The 22,370-nt window shown below is 42.2% G+C and overlaps 2 protein-coding genes across 3 annotated transcripts in view; one reads left to right on the top strand and one right to left on the bottom strand.

Moving 5' to 3' along the window:
• The first annotated feature begins 204 nt into the window (after positions 1-204).
• On the top strand, positions 205-4,508 carry LOC134421987 (interferon-induced protein with tetratricopeptide repeats 5-like). Its single transcript, XM_063163548.1, has 2 exons — positions 205-364; positions 2,466-4,508. The coding sequence occupies exons 1-2, from the start codon at positions 360-362 to the stop codon at positions 3,898-3,900; spliced, it is 1,440 nt and encodes a 479-aa protein (XP_063019618.1). The 5' UTR covers positions 205-359; the 3' UTR covers positions 3,901-4,508.
• A 2,341-nt stretch (positions 4,509-6,849) lies between these two features.
• The window catches only part of SLC16A12 (solute carrier family 16 member 12), a 30,469-nt gene continuing 14,948 nt past the window's right edge, over positions 6,850-22,370 (bottom strand). The window contains exons 2-7 of one of the 2 annotated variants that reach the window (XM_063163545.1): positions 19,217-19,423; positions 17,428-17,531; positions 16,051-16,194; positions 13,036-13,627; positions 11,708-11,967; positions 6,850-10,607 (exon numbers count right to left, since the gene is read on the bottom strand). In XM_063163545.1, the coding sequence (XP_063019615.1) occupies positions 10,345-10,607; positions 11,708-11,967; positions 13,036-13,627; positions 16,051-16,194; positions 17,428-17,531; positions 19,217-19,326 (1,473 nt within the window). In that variant the 5' untranslated portion in view covers positions 19,327-19,423 and the 3' untranslated portion in view covers positions 6,850-10,344. The remainder of the gene's footprint in view (positions 10,608-11,707; positions 11,968-13,035; positions 13,628-16,050; positions 16,195-17,427; positions 17,532-19,216; positions 19,424-22,370) is intronic. The other variant, XM_063163546.1, reaches the window with a different exon arrangement.

The following is a 22,370-nucleotide window of genomic DNA, read 5'->3' as shown; positions in this document are numbered from 1 at the left end:
CAGGATAACCAGGTGAGCCCCCACTAGCTCTCTTTATCGTGGATGTCTCTGCCTTTGAACACAGCAAACGCTGGGAGCATTAGGAGCTGTTGCCACATTCTCCACAACACAAAGTAATGCATGGCACAGAGCCAGGCTGCAACGGTTCAGCTTAGAGACTCAGTTTCGTTTCCTCAGCTGCAGACTGACTATTCTGCTTCGGCACGCCGGGGGGAAAGCTAAGTTTCACTTTCTTTTTCCCAGACATTTCATCACAGACCATGAGTGCTGGACCAAATAAAAGGAAGGCACAACAGCAGTGGGCAGCACTCCTTTAGCTTTGGGGCTATCTGAAGACAAGTGAGCAGAGAAGGAAAACCATGAGGTAAGAAATCAATCCAGTCTCTGAAAGATGCTTTTTTTTCCTCTATGCCATGGGAAAATAATGCTTATTATTTACATAAATGTAAGCAGTGAGGGACTTCGAGCATCTAGAACCAGAAAATATTTTACAGAATATTTAGAGAAGAACCAAAATAAAATAAGGATGCTCTTGAATGTTGCCGTGTTACTGCTTCTCTAATGAGGTTAAGTCTCTGTGAGTAGAACAAAAGTCTGAAATTTTTTTGCATGCAGTGTGAGGATGAAATCCAGGCTGTAGCAGGGGCAGCTGGTGCCCAGCCAAAGAGGTATAATCTGTCTCTCAAACCTGTGTTTGTGATTCCTCCTTGATTTGCCTCCTCATAATTTTGCAGTCTTTCCACTCAGTCCTTTTTTACTCAAAAGATTTGATTGTGCAGTTGAGCAGCAGCACATGCTGTGCCCCACAGGCTCTCAGACCTGCTAGGAGTTGCAGGACAGACAGCAAGGAAGTGTTTCTAAGAAAGGAAAATTTGACTGAGGAGCCTCAGTAATAGAATTGTGTGTCAATCCTTCTTTAATTAAGGGAAAGCAACAGTGTAGTCTAAAATGTCATCTCTGTGTTGCAAAAATGTCCCCTTGATTGTGTGACAAAGGCCAGTCTGTGCATCCACAGAGGGACACAGGACACAGCTAGGCAATGGCAGCAGGGGAAACCCAAATAACACCCTGCCCGGGTGGCTCCACATTTGGGAAGAAAAAGCTGTTGAATGATGGAGAGGGATTGTCCTGATTTCATCTGGTATAGAGTTAATTTCTTCTCAGCAGCTGGTACAGTGTTTTGGTTTCATTATGCCAATTATGTGTATAGCACACTCACAATTTGTTGGTAGTTGTGTTTATCCTAGTCAAGGACTTTTTTGTGTCTCAAGCTTTGCCAGTGAGGAGGTGCACAAAAAAGCTGGAGAGAGCACACCTGGGGCAGGGGATCTGAACTGGCCAAAGGGATATTCCACACCAGAGAACATCATGCCCAGTATATAGACTCAAGGAGTCACCTGGAAGGGGGCTGGTTGGGGTGCAGGGACAGAGTCTGGCATCAGACAGCAGGTAGTGAGCAATTGTACTGTGCACCACTTGTTTTTCTTTGAGTTTTATTTTTTCCTTTTGTCATAAATATTAATATTTACTATTACTATCTTTTATTTTGTTTAAGTTATTAGAAATTATTAAATTCTGATCTTAACCTACAATTTTTACTTTCGATTCTCCTCCCTGTTCCACTAGTGGGGGACAGGGGGAGATGAGTGAGCAGCAGCATCTTGCTTAGCTGCCAGCTCAAACCACACCAGGGTTACAGGAGTGTTAATGACCAGTAGTATGTCTGGTTAATAAGGGTGTGTGAGTGTGTGTGTCTAGGGATGAGGCACCTGGGAGAGAGAGAAGCTCCCTGACCAGCCAGAGGCAGCATCTGAGGAGTCACAGGGTTAGTGAGCGAGCGTGTGCTTTGCACCAGCAAGTGGAAGGGGGTTACATACTCATGGGCTGTACATCCAAGTGCCAGCAACTGGAGAGGCTGGTGAGATCTGGGACCCAATTCCTGGATACATTAACCATATAAGCAGTATAACCATTACATAAGAATGGTGCTATGATCTAACATACAAGGATTTAAAAATGCAGGAAATCCAAAATGAAATTTATAATAGAAACCATAACATGTACAAAGGTTTAGGAAATTGAGTCAATCACATTGTTTATAGTTAAAGGGAATTTTAAGTGATGACATCTTTTGGGTAGGCTTCAGCAATTGTTCCCAGCACAGGAAGTATGTTTCTGAGGCCCAAGGGTGTGCCAGCTTTACTACAGAGACCAGCCCTCCATTTTAACATCCACAGCAACATCTGTTTCTGTATAAGAGGTGCCATCATACACTGGCAAGAAGAATTACTAAAATCGCTATTCAGCACTTTGAACCTAGGTCTCCCTACAGCTTTGGCTTGTTTGAAGTATTGTGGACCAAGTGAGGTATTGCCTGCCTTTAAAGTACATCATGCCAGGCTTAAAGATAAGAATAGCAAAAAGTAAATGGGGTGTAAACAACTTTTTTCTTTGATTTCTTCTAGTACCATTTCCAAGGATTCCTTGAAGGACTCCCTGTTGCAGTTAGAATGTCATTTTACATGGGCTTTGCTGAAGGAGCATGTAAGTCTTGAGGCCCTAGAGGAAACAATACTTGATCATATCAAGTTTTTGGCAAAATATGAGATTAGAGATTATAATTTACTCTCCTATGTAAAATACCTAAAGAATTCAAATGAGGAAGCCCTGAGAAGTCTCAAAAAAGCTGAAGAAGCTATTAAAAAACATCATCCAGATGAAATTGACAGGAAAAGTCTTGTTACCTGGGGGAACTATGCCTGGATCTATTACCACATGCAGAGATATGAAGAAGCTCAAACTTATGTAAGCAAAGTGGAAAACAGCTGCAAAAAGCTTTCAAGTTCTGCTCATGGGAGGATTGAGCTTCCAGAGATCTACGCTGAGCAAGGATGGGCATTATTACGGTTTGGGAGGGCTTACTTTGAGAGGGCAGTGAATTGCTTTGAAAATGCTCTGAGGAGTGACCCCAATAACTCAGATCTTAGTGCTGGCTATGCAACAGCAATGTATCGCTTGGAAGGCGACGTTAAGTGGTATGGTGGGGAGAGGAGGCCATGCCTCGAGGCCCTGAAGCGGGCAGTGGCACTGAACCCAATGGACACTTCTGTTATGGCATTGCTTGCATTGGAGCTTCAGCGATTAAATCGAGCTAATGAAGGGGAGAGGTACATTGAAGAAGGACTGCAGAAAACCCCTGACTTTCCTGTTTTCCTGCGACATGCTGCTAATTTTTACAGAAAGGAAAAACAACTGAACAAGGCAGTGGAGATTTTGAAGAAGGCCCTAGCACTGACGCCAAAGTCTGTCGTTCTGCATCACCAACTAGGACTCTGCTACAGATCCAAGGTACTTCAGCTGAAAAAGACAAGATACCCACGTAGAGAGGAAATTGAGAATCTCATGGAGCTTGCCATTTTTCATTTTAAAACGGCAATCGACAAAAAGCCAGTATTTTTTTCTGCCTATAGTGACCTAGCAAAGACATATGCAATAGACAAGAGGTATGAAGAAGCTGAAGAGACGTTTCAGAAAGTGCTTCAGAGAAATGATCTAGCCTGTGATGAAAAACAAGACATCTACTTCAATTATGGCAATTTTCAGCAATTTGACATGAAATCAGAATCAAAAGCCATTAAATATTACATAGAATGTCTGAAACTGGAAATGGATTCCTATCCAAGAAAAAGGTCCAGTGAAGCTGTGAAGACATTATTGAAACAGAAAATTGAGAGTGGTTTAGGAGATGCCACCGATTTTGGTACACTTGGACTCGTTCATAAACTAAATGGTAATAAACAAGAAGCAATTGAATGGTATGAGGAAGCCATTGCTTTGGATCCTAACAATGAAGAATATCTGAATGCATTAACTGAGCTACGACTTTCCATTACAAGCTAAAGCTCACAAAAATCCTGTGTACCAAAAAATCCTGCAAACCAAGGAGGTTTCAACAGACTTTCAAAACCTTTTTTGTTGTTTGTTTTTCTTTTGAAGGTAGACATTATGACCAAATGGAACACAGGTGGCATCACTTTCCGCTCATAATGTAGAAACTGCAGACAACAATTGTTGATTTGTTCATTCACTAGCAGAGAGCATGCTTGGCTAACTATATAATATATAAAATATATATTTATAGCTAATCTAACTTAGTCTTCAATGCTAACATGGGTATAAATGTTGTATTTAAGTGATAGTCTGCAGAACACAGAACTTCTATGCTGAAACCAGATATTATCTTCTACTGAGAAAAAGATAAGGGAATCATACAGTAGTATTTTGTCTGTATACTTGAAGGCATGCTTATACACAAATAGAATTTCTGAAGCTTTTTTAAGTATTTCAAAAATATCTTTTGTAGAAGAAACTTTTGTTGAAGGCTTGTTCAGTTTATTACCTTGTATGCTGTTTAATTATGAAAAACAAATACTGTTTAGCTAGTCCACTGGAAGCTTACAAAATGTGTACTATTGTTGTGAACTACTAAAGTCTGTTTAATCTGTTGACTATTGCTTCTGAGTGTCTTTCTGATAACCGGCCTTCATCTTAGTAGATTAAGTAAAGTGAAACAGCCATTCCAAAAAGTAAGAAGGATAAAGTTTTGGTAGGATATGAAAGGCTGAGGAGCCTTTCATATTTATTTTCCCTGACCTCTCAGCAAAACTGGCTCCAGGGGCATTGCACAAAAGAATTAAACTGTGGACAAAACAACATCTGTCTAGTTTACCCAAAACACCCTATCAGGAACCACGACTTCTGGAGAGGAAGGAAGGACACTCTTTGAGATGTCAAATAGATGGCTATGGCCATGCTTGTCAAAAAAGCCAGGGATAGCAAACACACACAAGAAATGACCTGAACTGGAAATGGAGGGGAGAGCACAGCCAGAGCAGAGCTGGGTGAGTGCCCCAGAGCAGGGCAGGGGAGCACAAGGGGCATGTGGAAAAAGGGGTGGGTGCCTAAAGCAGCCCACTTCAACAAGTCCCAGAGAGCAACCCACGCTTTCAGGGCCTGGAGTAGACTTGCAGAAAAGCTAACGAAGAAAGGCAAAGGACAGGTCTTTGTTTGGAGATCCAAAGGCTGTTTACTGCTTCCAAGAAGGTCCACAGACAGAGACAGAAGAGGGTGGAGGGTACAGGGTTAAATATGGGGGGAAAAAGGGGTGGCTCTGAGGACCAGTGGGAACAGGGAAAAGTGGTGCAGGGGGGAGTCAGCAAACTAGGGGAATGAATAGGATAACAGGGGTGGAACAACTGGGAGAGCCAATGAAACTGGAAATATTAACATGTGCCTGCAGAAGTCCCCCGGAGGGCTTCTCACCCTCACTTAACAAGGATGTTTCCCCTCACTTGTTTCTGCTCCTCATAGATTAAGGTGCTGTCACTTTAGTGGCAGGACTTTGAGCCTCCACAGGTGCCCATAGGGTCTACATAGCTGGAGAAAGCACTGAAATGACAAAAGTCTTCAGCTGTCCAACTAAATTTTGCTCTTGTTTGTGATATCCTGTTCTAATTTCCCAGTAGTGTCCCTGTGTTTGATAGAGCATAGTACTCAGGGAAAACTAATGCTCTACTTCCAAAATGTTTCTGAGCCCTAGCCACTAGTGTAGAATGAAGCAAACTGGTGACAGAGCCCATCAAGAAGGATGTGCACTTTAGTTTCTAGCCATCCTGGAGCATTCCTGCACCCACAACAGCACCCCCATACAGACAGGATGACAAGCCATGAAGGAGTGCAAAACACCAATACCAGATCACAAAATAACAATAAACCTCTTCCTTCTCAGCTCTCTTTCAGAGAATCTTTCATACCACGAGCAAAAGCAATCAAGTGTACATATTGCAAACACTCTCTTCCTAAGAACCAGCTGGACCAAAATCCACCCTTGTTTCCCAGCCACCTGCCAGATCCTCTGTTACATACAAAGGCAACCCTGCCTAGGGAAGGAGTGGTGAGGAGGGAGAAGAGGCGGACTGGGAACAGTTCTGGCAGATCACTCCTGAAAGCTGGCTGCAGCAGCAGTGGGGGCAAACTCAGGAACTGGTGACATGACATTGGTGTGCCCAGCTATGGGGACAAAAGGGTCTGTCAGACAACCTCACTGCCTCTGTGAACCTTGAGAGCTTCTAAACTCAGCACCAGCGCTATCTAAACTCCACTGAGGGCATGGAGGGTGGAGGGCAGCAGGGAAGAATTTGGGGAAGAGGTGGTGCAAGCCATGGTGACACATCCATTCTCCCCTCTACACTGCCACCAGGATATCTCCTGAAAAAAGAACCTTGAAGAAATAAAGATAAGGTATAAATTGTTTTGGAAAAAAAATGTGAGCCTGAATTTTTATGAAGAGTCATAGCAGCTCGATCTGCACAGTGAAGAAACTGTGAGGCATAGTAATGCAAAAGGTGTATTTGTTGTGCCTCACCTCCTTTGGACTCTGCAGGACAGCTCTGGACCACAGATGCCTGGGGATGCTCCCAGGTATCCAGCCTTCTGAATTTGCCTGTCTGGTAAATGAGGAAAAGCGTCATTTCCCACAGGGTGGTGCTGCTGCCTTGCCTGGAATGGCGACACGGGAGCAGGTTGAGTTGGAGCTTCGGGAGTTAGAGAAAACGAAACACAACACACATTTTTGAGAAATATGTGGGGGGTTGTGGGGGCAAAACTAGAACTGCACAGAGGCTGAACACACCTGTCAATTAATTCACACTCAAATATGAATACAACCCTGAAGCTGATGCTAGCTGTGTAGGAGGAAAATGACAGAAAATAACACTTCAGGAAGTATCAATTTATGACTCAAAAGCACCTTCTAAAGTATATAGAAAATTTTACTGAAATACACCAGAATAAACACTAAGAAGAAGGTATTATTTATTGAGGCAAACCCTACTAAGGACTTTGCCATGCTGACCATGAAGTAGTGTTACAGTTTAAGTTAAACAAGCTCTTCCTTCTCACATAAATTTGTAACACTTTACAAAGAAACAATGTTTGCCAATATAAAATACATTCACCATATAGTAACACAGCCTTTGTCTTTCCAGAGATAAATTATTATCCAAGCTGATAGGAATGTTTCAGGAATATTTTTTCTGAAAAAAGAGTAATTTTTCAACAGAAGGTACTTGACTTTTTCAATGTTGCTTTCACACAACTTTCCAAGGTACAATTTATTAAATGTTCCAGATTATCACTAGAATATAAATAATTTCAAAATAATTATTATTTCCCCATTTCAAACCCCGTGGAATGGAGACACATGAGATAACTCCAGCAGCTGTGAGCAGTTTCACTTACTTACACTGAACTTCCATCCACTGCACAGAGCAGAGCATAATCCCAGGTAGGATCCATCTGAGGTAGGATCTGTTGGACAGATATTACCCCAAGCCAAGTCCCACCACGCTGTCCTGGGGAGCCAGACAGGCTCAGCAGTGCAGTGCTCCAGCCGAGCTCATGCCCATCAATGCTTGTGTCCATCAGGGCTGGTGGGAACACAGAATTGCAGGATAGTTAAGGGTGGAAAAGACCCCTAAATCCTCAAACATGCAGTGTTCATCTGGCAAATTGTTCACAGCTAGCTCGGGTATCTTGATTTATTCCCATACTAAGCCATGCCAGGAAATGTCTTCCATGGAGGACTGCCTGAATATTATCATCTCTGAAAAAAATTATTGCCGATACCATAAATCATTCTTTAAAACTATTGTGAGCCAGGGATTTCTGTAATGCATTGCCTGAAATATTTCACATGGCAGGATGAAGGTGATCTGTTCAGCCTGGGTTCTGTGGAGCAGGAGCAGGAAGTTTGGCCTGAGACTTCACCAGCCTGGATTGCATTCCCATTTCTTCCACTTGCAGGTCATTTCTGCTCCACTTCTTTCCTTTTGTTTCTTAGTGGGAGCATTCATGACAGGGCTGATATTTCACAGTGTCCTTTATGCACAGAAGTCTTTATTGCAGTATATAAGCTTTTCTCCATTGACTTAAGTCAGAGCAGAGACAGTATTGGAAAGCCCTGAAAGAATTTTACCATTTTCTACAAAAGGTCTGTGGATAAAACCAGTTGAATGTTTGCTGCTAAATGAGATATTTAAAACAGTAAGTAGTGCTTAAAAAAAATAAAGGGAAAAGCATATGAAAAAAATCTTGAAATAATAAGAAAATGCTAATAACATATTACACAGTATAATTTACTATGATAAAAATACATATAGCATTATTCCAACAGGCTTTTACAATATGCAGTTCCATGATGTGTTGTGATGTGATAAACAAAGTAATTAATTTTTTGTAAATTTATTTATGGTGGTAATTTATAACTTGTTCCAAAAAATTGTATTTTTGATTGACCACACTATTCCCTACTTTTTAAAATATTAAAATATTAAGATCTAAAACATTATCTTCATCAGTACTAACTATTAAAACCAATTAATTTTTTTCCACATGTGCATATTTTTCCTAACTCATTAAGAAACACCCATGGATAATTTTTGGTTTTTTTAATGAATATATGTTAAAGACTAAATTGGGGCCCAAGAGTCAATTTTCATGCTGAGCTGAAGAAAACTTATGTCATTGGCTTTAAGAAGACTTTGCACTGCTCTTGCTTATTCTGTGGTCTGTGCACATAGATCATGCTACTGGCTCTGACTACATTCCTAAAGCAGGACAGAAAGAAAGGCTTAATTTAAACACAAATCTATTTTAATATGTTGTATTTAAAATACACTTGGATAACAAAACTACTTGATACACATGCTATTCATATATATGTGTGTGTGTATATAAAATACATTGTACTCCTATGGCTGTAGTCTTGGTCTAAATCAAATTGATAAATATCAGTCTATGTTGCTTTCACTTCCAAGGCACAGAGTGGAAAAGGACACCACGAGCAGCCATTGAACACACTGCAGAATAACAAAACTACTAGTTCAGTGTAAGTGAAAATTATTTAGACTCTGATCAATTTGTTAATGAACAGAATACAGCTTGATACAGCATTAAAACACTGAAACTATTTGTATTGTGGAATGTGAAGTTTCCATTGCTGACAATGTGTTCACTCTGGAAATGTAGAAAATCACAGTATTTATTAGACCATCACATCAGTAAGTTACTCCATGAGCTACATGCACTCCCTAGCTCCTGTGAAGCAGCCAGCTGGAGTATATTCCTCACACAAGCAGCAGGAGTCACAGCTCTTGTGTTCTGGCCATCAAGGAGAAGTGACCTGACAGCTCCTCAGATGGTACAAATGAGCAATTGGCACCACCTGAGGATGAAGTTTCTGGGTCTGAAAAGACACAGACTTGCCCCTGCAATACACAGAAACAATTCTGCCAACATCCTCTCCATTATCAGCCCAGGGTGGGCAATCTCTCAGCCACCTGGTTGCATGGACTCTAAAGTTCTCCAATAGGTGCTGATTTTACAAGAGGAAGAGGCTCTGGGTTTGAAAACACCGGAGCCTCTCTGGTCTCTTGGGCTGCCTTTGGGCTTCTTCCACTAATGCACTTAAAGCACATTTGTCTATCAGCATGCCCAGTCCCATGGTACACATTTACTCCTCTTCAGATAAGCAGAGCCACCACTACACATTTTCCACCCTCCAAGACAAGGATTAGCTGAAAGATCATACCCTGCATGTCAATGTTTAGAAGTTCAAATTTTAAAGGTATCCAGAAGAAAAAAGGAAAAAAGTAAAATTTACAATAGAACATGTGGGAAAGCAGGTCTAAAACCATATTTGAAATTAAATTGAAATGTATGTACAAAGTTCAGGCACATTGTAAAAATTAAAGCTGCTCCAGAGATACTTTCAGCATAAATCAGTTTCCTGCCAGATTTTCTTAAAAAAAAACTCCAACCAAAAACAAAACAAAAGCAAAACAAACAGATGACTTTGGCATTTGAAACACTCATTTGCAAAGAGTTTCATGCAGACTGATAAATGCAGAGATTTTTTCATGGTGTGTATAATTAATCCATTGAAACATACTAGACCACAAAATGAAAAAGCTTGGGTCATTAATAGTATTTTTAAATGTAAATGTTATTGTTCAGTTTTGGTGACTGATCCCTGTGGAGTCAACATTGCATTTCAAATAAATCTGTGAACACTTGTATCTACAAACTCTATTTTCAGTCTAGCTTTCTTCTATCACTGCATTAACTTGGTATTACTGTTGCTGTATGTAGATTTAAGCCAACTAAAACATGACAGAACAATCTAATTGAGAGGTCTTGTTTCACAGGAGAAGTATATTCAACAGTGTAACACCACTGAGCCACATCTGTCTCAGGTTGTGCCCTACTGAATCACAACAGCACTTGTCACCTCTTGCTGAAGCTGTTTGTATCCAAAGCCAAAAATTCAACATCCCTTTGGTCTAATTCTGCTGTGACAGAATAAGCTATTGCTCCATTTGTCCAGATGTGCTGTTTCAAGGCTGTGTTACCAGTGAGGGATGGCAAATGTGTTCTTTTGATTTTCTTTGCTAGTCTTGCAAAGCACAATAGTGCTGAACTAAATATCATAGAAAATCCACACAGGAGAAATGATGCAGTATAGCTGCCAGTTGTGTCCACAAGCCAGCCTGTAGGGGAAAAAAATAATTTAGAAGTCCGCCGGTATTCTCATGGATAATTTACAAATCCTGTTACCCAGTTATAAACTTTTGGAGTTATCACATATAAAAACGATCAAATAATACATATTTACATCACCATCACTATACTTTTACATCCTGGTGCAGAGAGGGATTTATTCTCAGCAGGCAAATAATGTCTTTATAGCCTTTTATTTGGAGGTCAAATCCACAAGAAAAGGCAGAGCAGTCATCACCACATTACTAAATAAACATCTTCTGACTGCCTGGATTTAACTGGCAGTCTTTAGAAGGCTTAGAGAGCTCTAAGATCTTCATGCAGAAATATTTATTAAGCTGTGGCCAGGCTCATGCTTCACTCAAAACAATTCTATTTTGCAATAATTTTTGCTATGCAAAATTAAATTAAAAGCCTAATGAGCAGTGATTAATTGGGAATTGATGTAAACATCAATTTACAAAATATGCAACATATATAGAGTTGGTTGTTTGAAAAAGATCTCAGAGCTTCCACAATATTAAAAACTGTGTCAAGTGCTTTCTAAAGAATAATAAAGGTACAGCTCTCATCCTTACTTCACTGTAATGGTACAAATGGCAAAAATGATGGTTAGATATTACAGGGATGAGTGTATGACCAAACAGGAGTGAAGCTGACTCACCCACCTGTTCAAAGCAATGTAGAGACTAAATACAAAAAGAAAACATAAAAGAAAGACAAACTTGGAATAAAACTCTCTTTAGAGAGATTTAGAATTTACAAAATCATGTAATTTCGCAGTGGAATCTTTTACTCCTTCTACTTGCACAGTTTTCTAAACTACGAGAAGTGCTGATGTAGCCGTGCTTAGAAGCCTATTTCATAGTGGTTTGTTTTTTAAATTTCATCTCACCCTGTATTTGGAAATCATCCCACCAAGGCCAGGATGGGAAATCTAAAGAGTTAAGAATGTCCAGGTGTGTTATTCCTTTACCCAGAGGCTGCCTTCACATTCGCTGTACATTTGCTAACTTTCCTTCCCCTGTACATCAATAGGTAAATCTGAAGTACTGATAAGATTGTGGGGAAGTCATTTGGCAAAACTGACCTGCCACAGGTGGGCTCACTAGATATGGTATGGCATGGAGAAAATACACAATGCCCAGTGCTGATGATAACAAAGAAGTTCCCACTGCATCTGCTGTCACAACAGGGATCAGCGTTACATAGGCTCCATCAAAGTAGCCAAAGGTAAATGAGAAAGGCACAAGCAAGGGGAAGCTTTGGAGAACTGGCAGGAAAAGACAAGACAGGCCATCCATTCCCACTGCAAAGAGGTAGCAGAAGTACCGATGTTTCTTCAGGCACCTGCAAATTTCAAAACAGAAAAGAAAAATATTATCACTGAAACCAGCATTTCAGCTTCTATGCCCTGGCATGCAGTGCTTCAGTCTCTCACTCTTTTCTATGGCTCAGATCAAGTCAATTGCCTTACACAAGCCTTCACTCAGCAGACGAGCCCAGGCTGGGAAGGTTGCCCACCTACAGCTGCAGAAACACCTGGCCAGCAGCAGCCTGGTGCCTGCAGTGTTCTTCAGGATGTGCCTAGTGACAGAACCCTGCTTTGCAGGGTTTTGCAGGCCCATAAAGTTTCAATGGTCAAAGCAGTATTTCATTGGGCTTTACATCCCAGCTCAGCAAGGTGCTCCCAGTATTGTGCATAAAATATTGCAGTATACCTCTCTTAGCTGCCACCATTCCAGTCAGCCCTTACATGCGAGTTAGTGTGAATTAAGTGAGATGGCAATTCCCTCCCTTCCTGCTTCAGAAAAACAATGATTTCTCCCACAAACTAAAGAAGTGTAAAGAATGCATCCCTTAGAATCGAAATCCTTGCTAATTTGGCCAGTATCTACTGATGTTACAGATACTGTACACTGATGTTCGGAGTGAGCTGAGTTCACAAAGCATGGTGAGTTCTTAGACTGGAAAATGTATAACAATTTTCAGTCAGTCCTTCCTAGCATGTGCCTAACAATATTGGGCCAGACCCTGGACCCTCTTCTATAATTTCTCTGCCTCCCAAGCAACACAAAAGAGATGGAAAAGCAGAGGAAACAGGGGGAAACCCCCTTGGAAATAGATATGGAGGATCACACTCAACATACCTCAGGGAAGGGGTTACATTTCCACTATCAAATATACAAACACATCATTTTTTTCAGGAAAAAAGGATATTAAACCAACTGAACCATTTCAGAAGACACAAAAAGATTAAACAGCAAGCATTCCTAAAAGTTAGACTCTGTTGGGGGTTTTTAACTTACACACGCTAGAGAAAGGGTACATAATGTTAGCTTTTATATGTATTATACCTTGCTTGCATCCAGCCTCCCACCAGCTAAAGCTTCCCCTTGATCAGCCAGAAGCCCTTACCTTCTGTCTGTGAGCCATCCAAAGGTGATATTACCAATGATGTCTACGACACCAAGTATGGACATGAGGAAGGCAGCCTGGTGATGACTCACTCCAACACTCAAAGCATAAGGCACTAGGTAGACAAAAAGAGGGCTGCAGCCATATGCCATAAATAAAATTGACACTGCCAGCACCATGAAGCCTGGCATCAGCAAAAAGTCATATTCCTTCCATGAACAGTAGCATAAACATTCATGAGGCCATAATTTGATTAAAGGTGAAGAGATGGACATTCGCTTTAAGTCTTGTTTCTCTGTTTCAGAGACATAATTCTGTTCAAGCAACTCAGGAGCAGCTTTACAATCCTCCTTAAGAGAAATAGGCCGCATCAAGGCACCACAGACACAGAGGTTTAGTACAAAACCTCCCAGGATGAGCAAAGCTCCTCGCCAGGAAAACTGCTCAATTAAGAGCTGGACCACAGGGGCCAGGATGAAGGTACCAATTCCACTTCCTGACATGGCTATTCCATACGCCAGCGCTTTCCTTTTGTTGAAGTATTTGCCCACCATCGCAATGGCTGGAGAATAACAAAGTGCAAACCCAAGTCCTAGAAAAGAAAGCAAAGTGCAGATGGCTTAATACTAAGCATGACATATGGAACATATTAAAGCAAACCACATAATGCATTTTCATTAGTACCAAAGAATAGAAAGCTTTTTCTGATTCTGCATCACGCAGGCCAGTCTGAGTGTGATGAGAAACTAGGATGATGTCTTTCTTCCACTGGCAGGGTCCCTGACTTGACAAACCTAACTGATGACCATTAATCCACAATAATAAGACTCAGACAAAGTAATGGTCATAACAAGAACAAGGAGGATCACTAAACATGAGAGAATGGGTGTGCCAGCCTTTCATGCATACAAGATGAGGTCTTGCCCCAGGGTCTGCACCAATGCTGACACTGGACACGCTGTCCTGATGAGGCACCACTTTGTGTTTTGGTCTGTTGCAACCCTGAACATTAATTTTCAGGTCTCTGAAACACAGTACAAAGAGCCTGTCTCTGTTACTAATATTCTACAAAAAACCTCTCTTGGTCTGGTAAACAAACCCCTTGCAACAGATGCTTGGAGTCCTGACCATTTTAAATCCCTGCCTACAAGTAAAGAGGGGAGGAAAGCCTCAGAAAGCCAGATCCAGTTGAGTAAACAAAGAAGATTCATCTCTTGGATGGAGAAAAAGATTGTGGCCTCTGCTGCAGAATCAGAGAGCAGGTTTTCATCATCAAGTGGTTGCCCTAACACTAAAATATGTATTTCTGAATCAGTAATAGAAATTAGTTCCTAACTAGGGTTTTGGAGCATGTCCTACATTGAGGGTGAAACAGTCCCCAGTGCCTTTGGCAGAACTTGCTGATAGAGGATAAAACAGTCCCCAGTGCAGTAACTGGCTTGCCACATCCTCCTCAAAGGCCACACTGTGTGAGGCAGGCACTAAACCTGCCAGGATGGAATAAGAGGATTAGAGGGACTCTGGGCGGCGGGTGCCCAGTCTGGCACCCCTCAGGAGGCGAGGGGACAAGCAGGGCACAGAGCAGGGCTTGGAGCTGTACAGGCAGCAGAGCCAGCAGAGCAGCCCTGAGCTAGACATCAACACTCAAGAGCTATGAAAATCATACTTTATTAGGCATATACACCATTTATTTTTCAGTGAGTTGGCAGGGGGAAAATGTCTCAAAAAAGCCAACAAATGTCCTGTGAAAAGCGGAAAGTTTAGGGCTGAAAACACTTTCATACCTCTTAGAAGGAACTCCGCTACTTATTGACACTCCCCAATCTCACCTCTGCTTCACTCCTTGGTTTCAAGTCCTGTTGCTTTTATGGATTTAGACATTCACTTGTTGTGTTCCCATCTGCTCTCTGGGTTGGGGGCACCACATCTAGCCTTTACCAACAGTTCACCTCTCTGTTCATCAGCCCCCACAGGCTAAAAGTTCACTGCTTGTAATGAACTTGGCTCTTTACTACTCCATGTAAGTTGGAACTGCCTTTCCACCTCGGTATTCACAGCAGCCCCCACTAAAGAAGCCTCAGAGGTATTAGCATAGTTTGTAGCACAGTCCCTCGAATTACAAGAAGCCTTTTTATTTGTTATGAACACATTTTGTCAAAGATTAACATTGTAATACAGTAGCATTGTAATACAGGCGCTAAAATAAGGATTTTTTTTTTTTTTTTGAAACAAATAAGCTGTTGGCAGCATGTGAACTGCAGTAATTCCACCAACTGCAGTAATTCCACCAACAGTTACTAAACTCCAGGGGACCAAGTACAAGGTCTTATATCACCGTGGCTACCAGGTCAGTATTAATGAGGAAGGAATGTCAGAATGACCACAGGCCCCTCTCAAGTTCCTCTGTGCACAACAAACACGGGCAGATAGGACAGAGCAAAGATTTGTTTTCACCATACCTGAGCAAAAATGGAGGAGCTGCTACAGCAAGACTACCAACCAGCAATTTTTTTTTGCTGTTCAACTGGAATGCAATGCAGACAAAAGTAAGGCATACAGCTGAGGTGCCTGGTATTCACCAAGAACTCCTCTATTCTTACTTACATTTATGTTTTAGTTTAAACTTTTTTCCCAAATATGCAAATATATTAGGGCAATCTAGAACTTCTGCTATAACAAACTCCTCCCAAATCCCAGTCAAAATAGGGAAACCTTTTCATGTACACCAACTGCAACAGCAGTTCCTCCTCACCTCCCATAACTTCAGAACTTTATTGACAGTCCTCTCTCAGAAGGTAAAGTTGCTTTTGCAGGGTGCTGCATTTGTGTGATATGAGATCAGTCAGTGCTGAAGCTCTTGCTGGCACAGCCTCTGGTCTACAATCATGGGAACAGGTCTGAGTATCTCTGTTTGACCAGTGCAGTGTCAGTATGACATGGAGAAGAGATCAGCCATTGTTTTTAGCATTCCTGTCTTGTGTTCTGGCAGCAACAAAGGGGCTGAATGCATCCTACCTGTGAGGACTCCTAATGATAAGTAGAGATGTTCCAGACTGGTGGCGAATGAGCTCAGAATTAGTCCAGTAGATGCAAGCAGCCCTCCTAGCATGATACCAACTTGGCAGGATACATGATTACTGATTAAACTCCCAAGCGGGGCTTCAAAGAAACAAATAAAGCTGGTAGTTAATGGCAGGTCCTCACACACAGTTCACTGCAACAGTTATAGAAGAAAAGGAAGCAGGAGGAAGCAGGAGAAAATGGTGTTTGCAGCTACAGAGTGGTCTTCCAACATAATCCTGTCACAGTGGTATGAGCATCAAATATAAAGAAAAAACCCTCTAAAAGTCAGGTTAAACCTGAAACTTGCAGTACCTTTCTCAGCAGTCATTTCTGTAGATCAAAGTCATTATGGAACACAGCTAATCTGCAGTGTCAGGGGGTCAAGACAGGTCACAGGAACAGCCCACACTGTTATGCTTACAACACTCAGACTTTTCCCCACCTGGAATTTGCACTTCAGCCCTCAGTAACTTTAGGTGTCCTTCCTCACAACTCCCTGGCCTTATGGGCTCTGGGTTAGACACAAACAGGAGAGGTCTCACATCTTTTGGACAATCTCCAGGGCTGCTACCCTTCTCCTGCACTTCTCCAAATCCAATGTCTCCCATATCACCTCTACCATGGGATGCCATCACCAACCCTCTCCCCTTCTACTACCTGCAATGCCAGGGCAAGGATACCCCTATTTCTCTCTTTTCCCCAAGATATAACCTGGCTGTCACAGGTGAGTTGTTGCATCTCATTCTTGTTGTGCCCCTCTGCCTTTCTAGCAATTCTTATGGATTAATCTCTTCTAAAGGACCAGGGCATGGATTTTCACCAAGCTGTACAGCTTTAAAGCAAACCCATGAGAAATTCAGTACAACTGCTGTGTTGATGCACATGATTTTTAATAATAGCAAATTTTCTTTTAAGAGAGAAGACTATTTGTAAATATACACTTTTGATAAAAGGAGGATGGTTGTGACTTGATCTGGAGGCAAGATGTACATCCTGTGCTACATCTCAAATATGACTCCAATCAAAAGGCAAAAGAAACAATTGCTCAGTTAATAGCTCTCAAACATGAGGTGTCCCAATAGATCTGAACAAAAGGACATTTCTGAAAAATTAGATCATTTCACAAAACAAAGTTCTGCTTCTTTTTCTTCTTTCATGAAGGCACTCCCTTGCAGAACTGTGTTGGGGGAAGCAGCTTGGATATACCATACCCCAGAGATCCCACAGTATCACTCTTACCCAGCTGAGTCCACCAACTTGTGAGCATGCTAAAAACAGATGGAGCCAATGCAAAAGTAGCTACATTACTCTTGAAAGGGTAATACACACCACAAAGCATTGTAGCACAGTCCACAATGGAGTGGATCCAAGCAGTTCTGGCATAATCCTGCCCAAAATATGCCTGAAACTCCACAAAAAAAATGGAGATGCATCTAGGACAAAAAACATGAACATCAGTCAGTTAAACATGAAATATCTGCCTCATGGAAAACACTGTTCTCACTCTTCAGGTATAAAAATTACCCACTTGAAGGTCCTCTCCAGCTCCTGGGAAAATCAAAATTGTGGTTGTGAACCACAATTATTATAATATTATAATTATAATTATGTGATTATAATATCACATGTTTCTTGCTGGGGTATCTGCTGCTAGAGTTTTTATGACTCGGTATCTTGAACTAAAAGGAAATTGAAATGCTAATTCTCCCCAGCAACTTATAGCCCATATGATGATGTTGCTTTCCTGGCACACAAAGCCCTGGCTTCACAGTTCTTCACTGGCCTTGTTGCTCCCTGTCCTGCACCCGCACAAACTGTGAGGGTAGGGTCAATGTAACACCTGCAGAACAAACCCCACCTGCAGCTGTGTGCTCATGGATGGACAAGTGCAAAGTAACTCCTCTCAAACAAAGAATCAAAACACAGCAGGAGCCTGTGGACCTTCCAGCAGTTTAATAAAATGTTTGCAGGAGAGGTCCTTTCTCAATTTGATAAGTGTTACTGTTCAATATGTCCCTGCAGAGGAACAGATTAAAAGGTTGCATAATTTCGTTCTCTTTTCTGGATCAACAAGAGATGCCTTTTCCCAAATCACTGAATGACCACTTTCTTCAGCTTTTTTTCTTGCACATATTTCACTCTTCTCTGCAGTCTAATGTGTGCCAGCCATTAGATTATTTCCTGTATGTAACACATTGCACACACAAACATGGAATTAAATCCTCTAGGAATTCTCTGCTATTATTATGGAATTGGTACATTTGTATGCATTAACTAACACTAGGTAAGTGTTTCTATCCCCTTCTGTGCTGCTGACTCCAAAACCCTAGATCCCTAAAGATTTAAGATCCCTAAATCTGGGAGCTTTATTTTAAAAGAAATAAGAACTTTAGGTAGGAAACACTGTATTTCCACTATACTGACTGCCCAACAAGTTTTCCTCACTTACCAGGGTGCTTAACTCTCTGCTTAATATAGCTAAATTGTCCATGTTCACACACACCAAGCTCCTCTATCTGCAGTCGACATCAAAGTCACTGTGAAAGCAATCTCATCCCAGACTGCGTTATTTTTATGCGAGGCAGCAGTCTAGTTCTTGTTCTCTCCTGTTCTTTCTATTTTGAGAAAATATTTTCTGCATATTTTGGATACCAGAAGGGTGCAGAGAGGAGTCTTTTCTCTAGGGCTCGGACCTTCTCAGGTAGGACAGTGTCTGAAATGCTCGCAGTGGGAGAAGGGGGTATTGACATGATTTTCACATTGACTCAGGAATCACTTAATTCACTGGGACTGGCAAAAATGAGCACGGCTGTGGGGTCAGAGGGACACAGCGAACCCAAAGAGACCCTACATGATTCCTCCCTCCCCAGCAAACCACCACAGCCTGAAATAGCTCTACCTGCCCCTGGCCTTGATTCTGTAAGAAATCAGGGAGCCGGTGCTGAAAGCTAGAGCAGCTGTCAGAGGAGGCAAGACTAAAACCAGAGGGCTCATAATCCCTTGGTCGTCCCAGCAGCCTTAGGGGTTTCGGGAGATAACAAACCCTCTTCCTATGGCGGAAAAGAAAAGAAAGCTAATGCCACAAAGAGGCCAGCAAGACAAGCAGCAGTGCCTTTACCTTGTCACGGCCCTGGTGCAGATGGTGACGAGGAAGCAGCCAGCGACAATCATCCATCCCCAGCCTCCGTCAGGAGGGCCGGCATGCTGGGCCCGGCGGGATGAGGCCATGGCGGTGCCTGCGCTCCTCGCCTCAGGGACAGCGCCTGGCTGCGGCCCTCACGGCCAGCGCGGGCCCGGGCTGCTCGGCACATGGGGCTGCGGCCATCTGCGGAGAGAAACAGCCAGGGTCAGGACAGACTGCATGTGGTGTAACATGAATGGCTGGGCAGACACTGCCTCAGCCATCCCTACTGTAGAAAAGGGAGCACTTCTTTCACATGCAGTTTATGAAAATTTGTTGGAACCAAGAGGGCCATCAAGATTTGAGCCAGTGTCTGGTATCATGCTTTTCATGATAATTTGGGTGATTTGTCCAGCACTTGCATCCTAGCACACAATACCCTCTTCCCCCCTGCGTGTCACTGCATACATGTGCAAGTCACTTCACTGCTGCCAGTCCTCATCCACATCCAGCAGGCTCCCCACTCATCCATCCCTGGCCTGAACTGTATTTCCAATTGCAATCTCTACTCTAACTAGCTACTCTTCCTTGTACACAGTTTAGTGTGAAAGTTTTGCTTGAGAGAATACAGCTTTCACCTTTGTATGGGAAGGGAATATTTACTCCACAATCAGAGAAGATCTGATGATAAAATGTCCTCTGTATTCTCACAAGCTAAACCCCAGATGTAAGCTCTAATCAGCAGAACACAGCAACTTAATTTTGTGAGCATGAACAGTTCACAGAAGGTTAGAGCTAGCCTGTTCCCCTCTCCTAACCACTTAAATCAAAACTGTGTCTGCACCCAGGCCATCAAATTGTCTCTAAATACACACTGGGTGCTGCAGGACACTGCAGGAGACCCACTGACACCCACTGGATGCACCGCTGGTGAGTAACTGAGTCATGTGCTTTGCTGAGGGGACCAACAAAAAGCCCTCAGTCCTTTTGCATTAGTGACTGAATGTCAGGGCTCAGCCAAGGGACCTGAAGTGCCCCAATTTTCTCAGTGCAGGAACACACAGTGCTGGCTGTCAGTGCCACATTTCAGCCCGTGTTTCTGCCACCACCAGCAAGCCCTTAGCCTCTGGATGGATCAAAGACTTTTAAGACATAAGCAGAATATCTAGGATGCCTTTCAGTTTTGCTTGAAGAGAAAGCTCAAATACCTTCCATCTCACCTCGATACAACAGATGCTGAGAATGCAAGATTCCCACTGACAAGAACCACAGGCTTCCCAGGAAGTGTTACCTGTTAAGGCATGTCAGAGGGCTACGGAGCCACTTAAAATGGCAATTCAAGAAAGCAGCTACATGGTTAACAGTGTGCATCCTCAGTCCTTGAAGCTGCTCAGACAGGTGATGCTCAAGGCTTCTCTGCAAAGCCCAGAGCTTCCTGACCCAAAACAGCGAGACACTAGAACTAGCCCTAAACACCACCACATCTGAACCTTTGAGAAGTGTCCCTCAGTGACCTCCTTGAGATATCCAGCTCAAAACCAAAACCAGAATTATTTTAAGAAAACATATACGCACTGCCAAACTCAAAGGTGAGCAAAATAGGAGAAAACAGGTATGACAAACAAAAACCACAACATGTTGAAAGCTTAGTAATATAATTAGGTGGAGTTTGCATAAGCACATGATCCATCACAGGGGGATCCTGGGCAATTCTGCAGAGTCTTTGCAGGGAGAAGCTCCTTATTTTGGGTCTGAGCAGTATCTTTCATTGCTCCTTCTACAAGAATGAAGGGGTTTTTTTGGTTTTTTTCTCTTTGGTGGTTTTTTTTTTGGGGTTTTTTTTTTTTTTGGTTTTTTTTTTTTTTTTGGTTGGTTGGTTGGTTGGTTTGGTTTTCTTTTTCAAGTTTTGATTATTTAGGGTGAAGGAGGAACTTCCAGGAATACCAGAATGGATAACAATAACCCTTCAATAAGAAGAAATATATACAAAAATGTTCAGATCTCCACATACAGAGCCCTAATTTTAATGCACAAACAGCAGTAGCTGGGTGGCATGGCCTCAGCCCAGATCTCTGGCCCCACTTCCCAGGCAAGCCTCAGCTCAGGGTTGAGTTCACATTTTTAGCTGTACATTAACGTACTTGGGAAGAATTTGATGGCATATCAGGCTAAGTAAACATAGATTAGGTGTTTGGTTACATGGTTACTTGCTGTTATTTTCCCAGAACCCTGCCAGCAAACATTTAATGAGATTTCAAGCAACAGAAAACAACCATATTAAAAAAAATGCCTGGCCAACATGAAAAGGCCACCCAGCCTCCCTATAGCAGATTAGTGCAGACCTCATCTCCTTGACTCCCCACTTGCTTCAAGGAGTGCTGTGCCTTTCACAGCCACTGAACTAATAGGCAAGTTAAATTATTACCTTTCTTGTTGCTGCATATGTCTAAAAGCACATATTATGTCAACCTGACAATTTCATTTGGAGGGTAGGAAACTTCATTTGCTTACACCCCAGTGCTGTTTTCTAATTATCTGTATGGTGGATAGTACAGGCTGTGGACTCTGTAAATGAAGTTGAACAGCAAGAAAGCACACTTTATCTGAGCAATCAAATCCTCCCCCTTCCCAAAAGCCAGTTTGCTCTCATGTTTTACCTTTTTCTCAACTTTTCTGGTACAGGATAAGACTATTTTTGAATATTTGCTCCACTGTAAGGCCTGGCAGCATTGGCTGCTATTATATCTCAGAGGTACATGAAAGTTCCTGCTGCTTGAGACAGCTGAAGGAAAGCAGGGTTAAAATATAATCTCATGAAACAGGTCTGTACTTTGCTAAGTAATTTTCACCCAAGCACTAACTAAATGTGCTTTGCTGTGAGTTCAAAGAAGATGCAAGTGGGGTGAAGATGGTATAAATTCTGCTGATCCCTTAGAAAGCCTTAGTAACCCAATGTGCCCTGGCAGCTCACTAAACAGTGACTCTGTTCCCCCAAGAAAAAACATTAGGTTTGATTTGGCAGGATATATCAGTTACTTCAGCAGCCAGAAAGAAGCCTAGAAAGAAAGCAAATGCTCCTGAGAGCACCTCCCTTACCCAGTAACTCAGCAAGCAGAAAGGAGGGGGTGAGTTTACTAAAAAGGCACTGCCA

The sequence above is a fragment of the Melospiza melodia genome, chromosome 9 (assembly GCF_035770615.1).
Source record: "Melospiza melodia melodia isolate bMelMel2 chromosome 9, bMelMel2.pri, whole genome shotgun sequence".
Lineage (NCBI taxonomy): Eukaryota > Metazoa > Chordata > Aves > Passeriformes > Passerellidae > Melospiza > Melospiza melodia.
The sequence above is the reverse complement of the archived record's forward strand: the minus strand, read 5'-3'. Positions and strand labels throughout refer to the sequence as shown.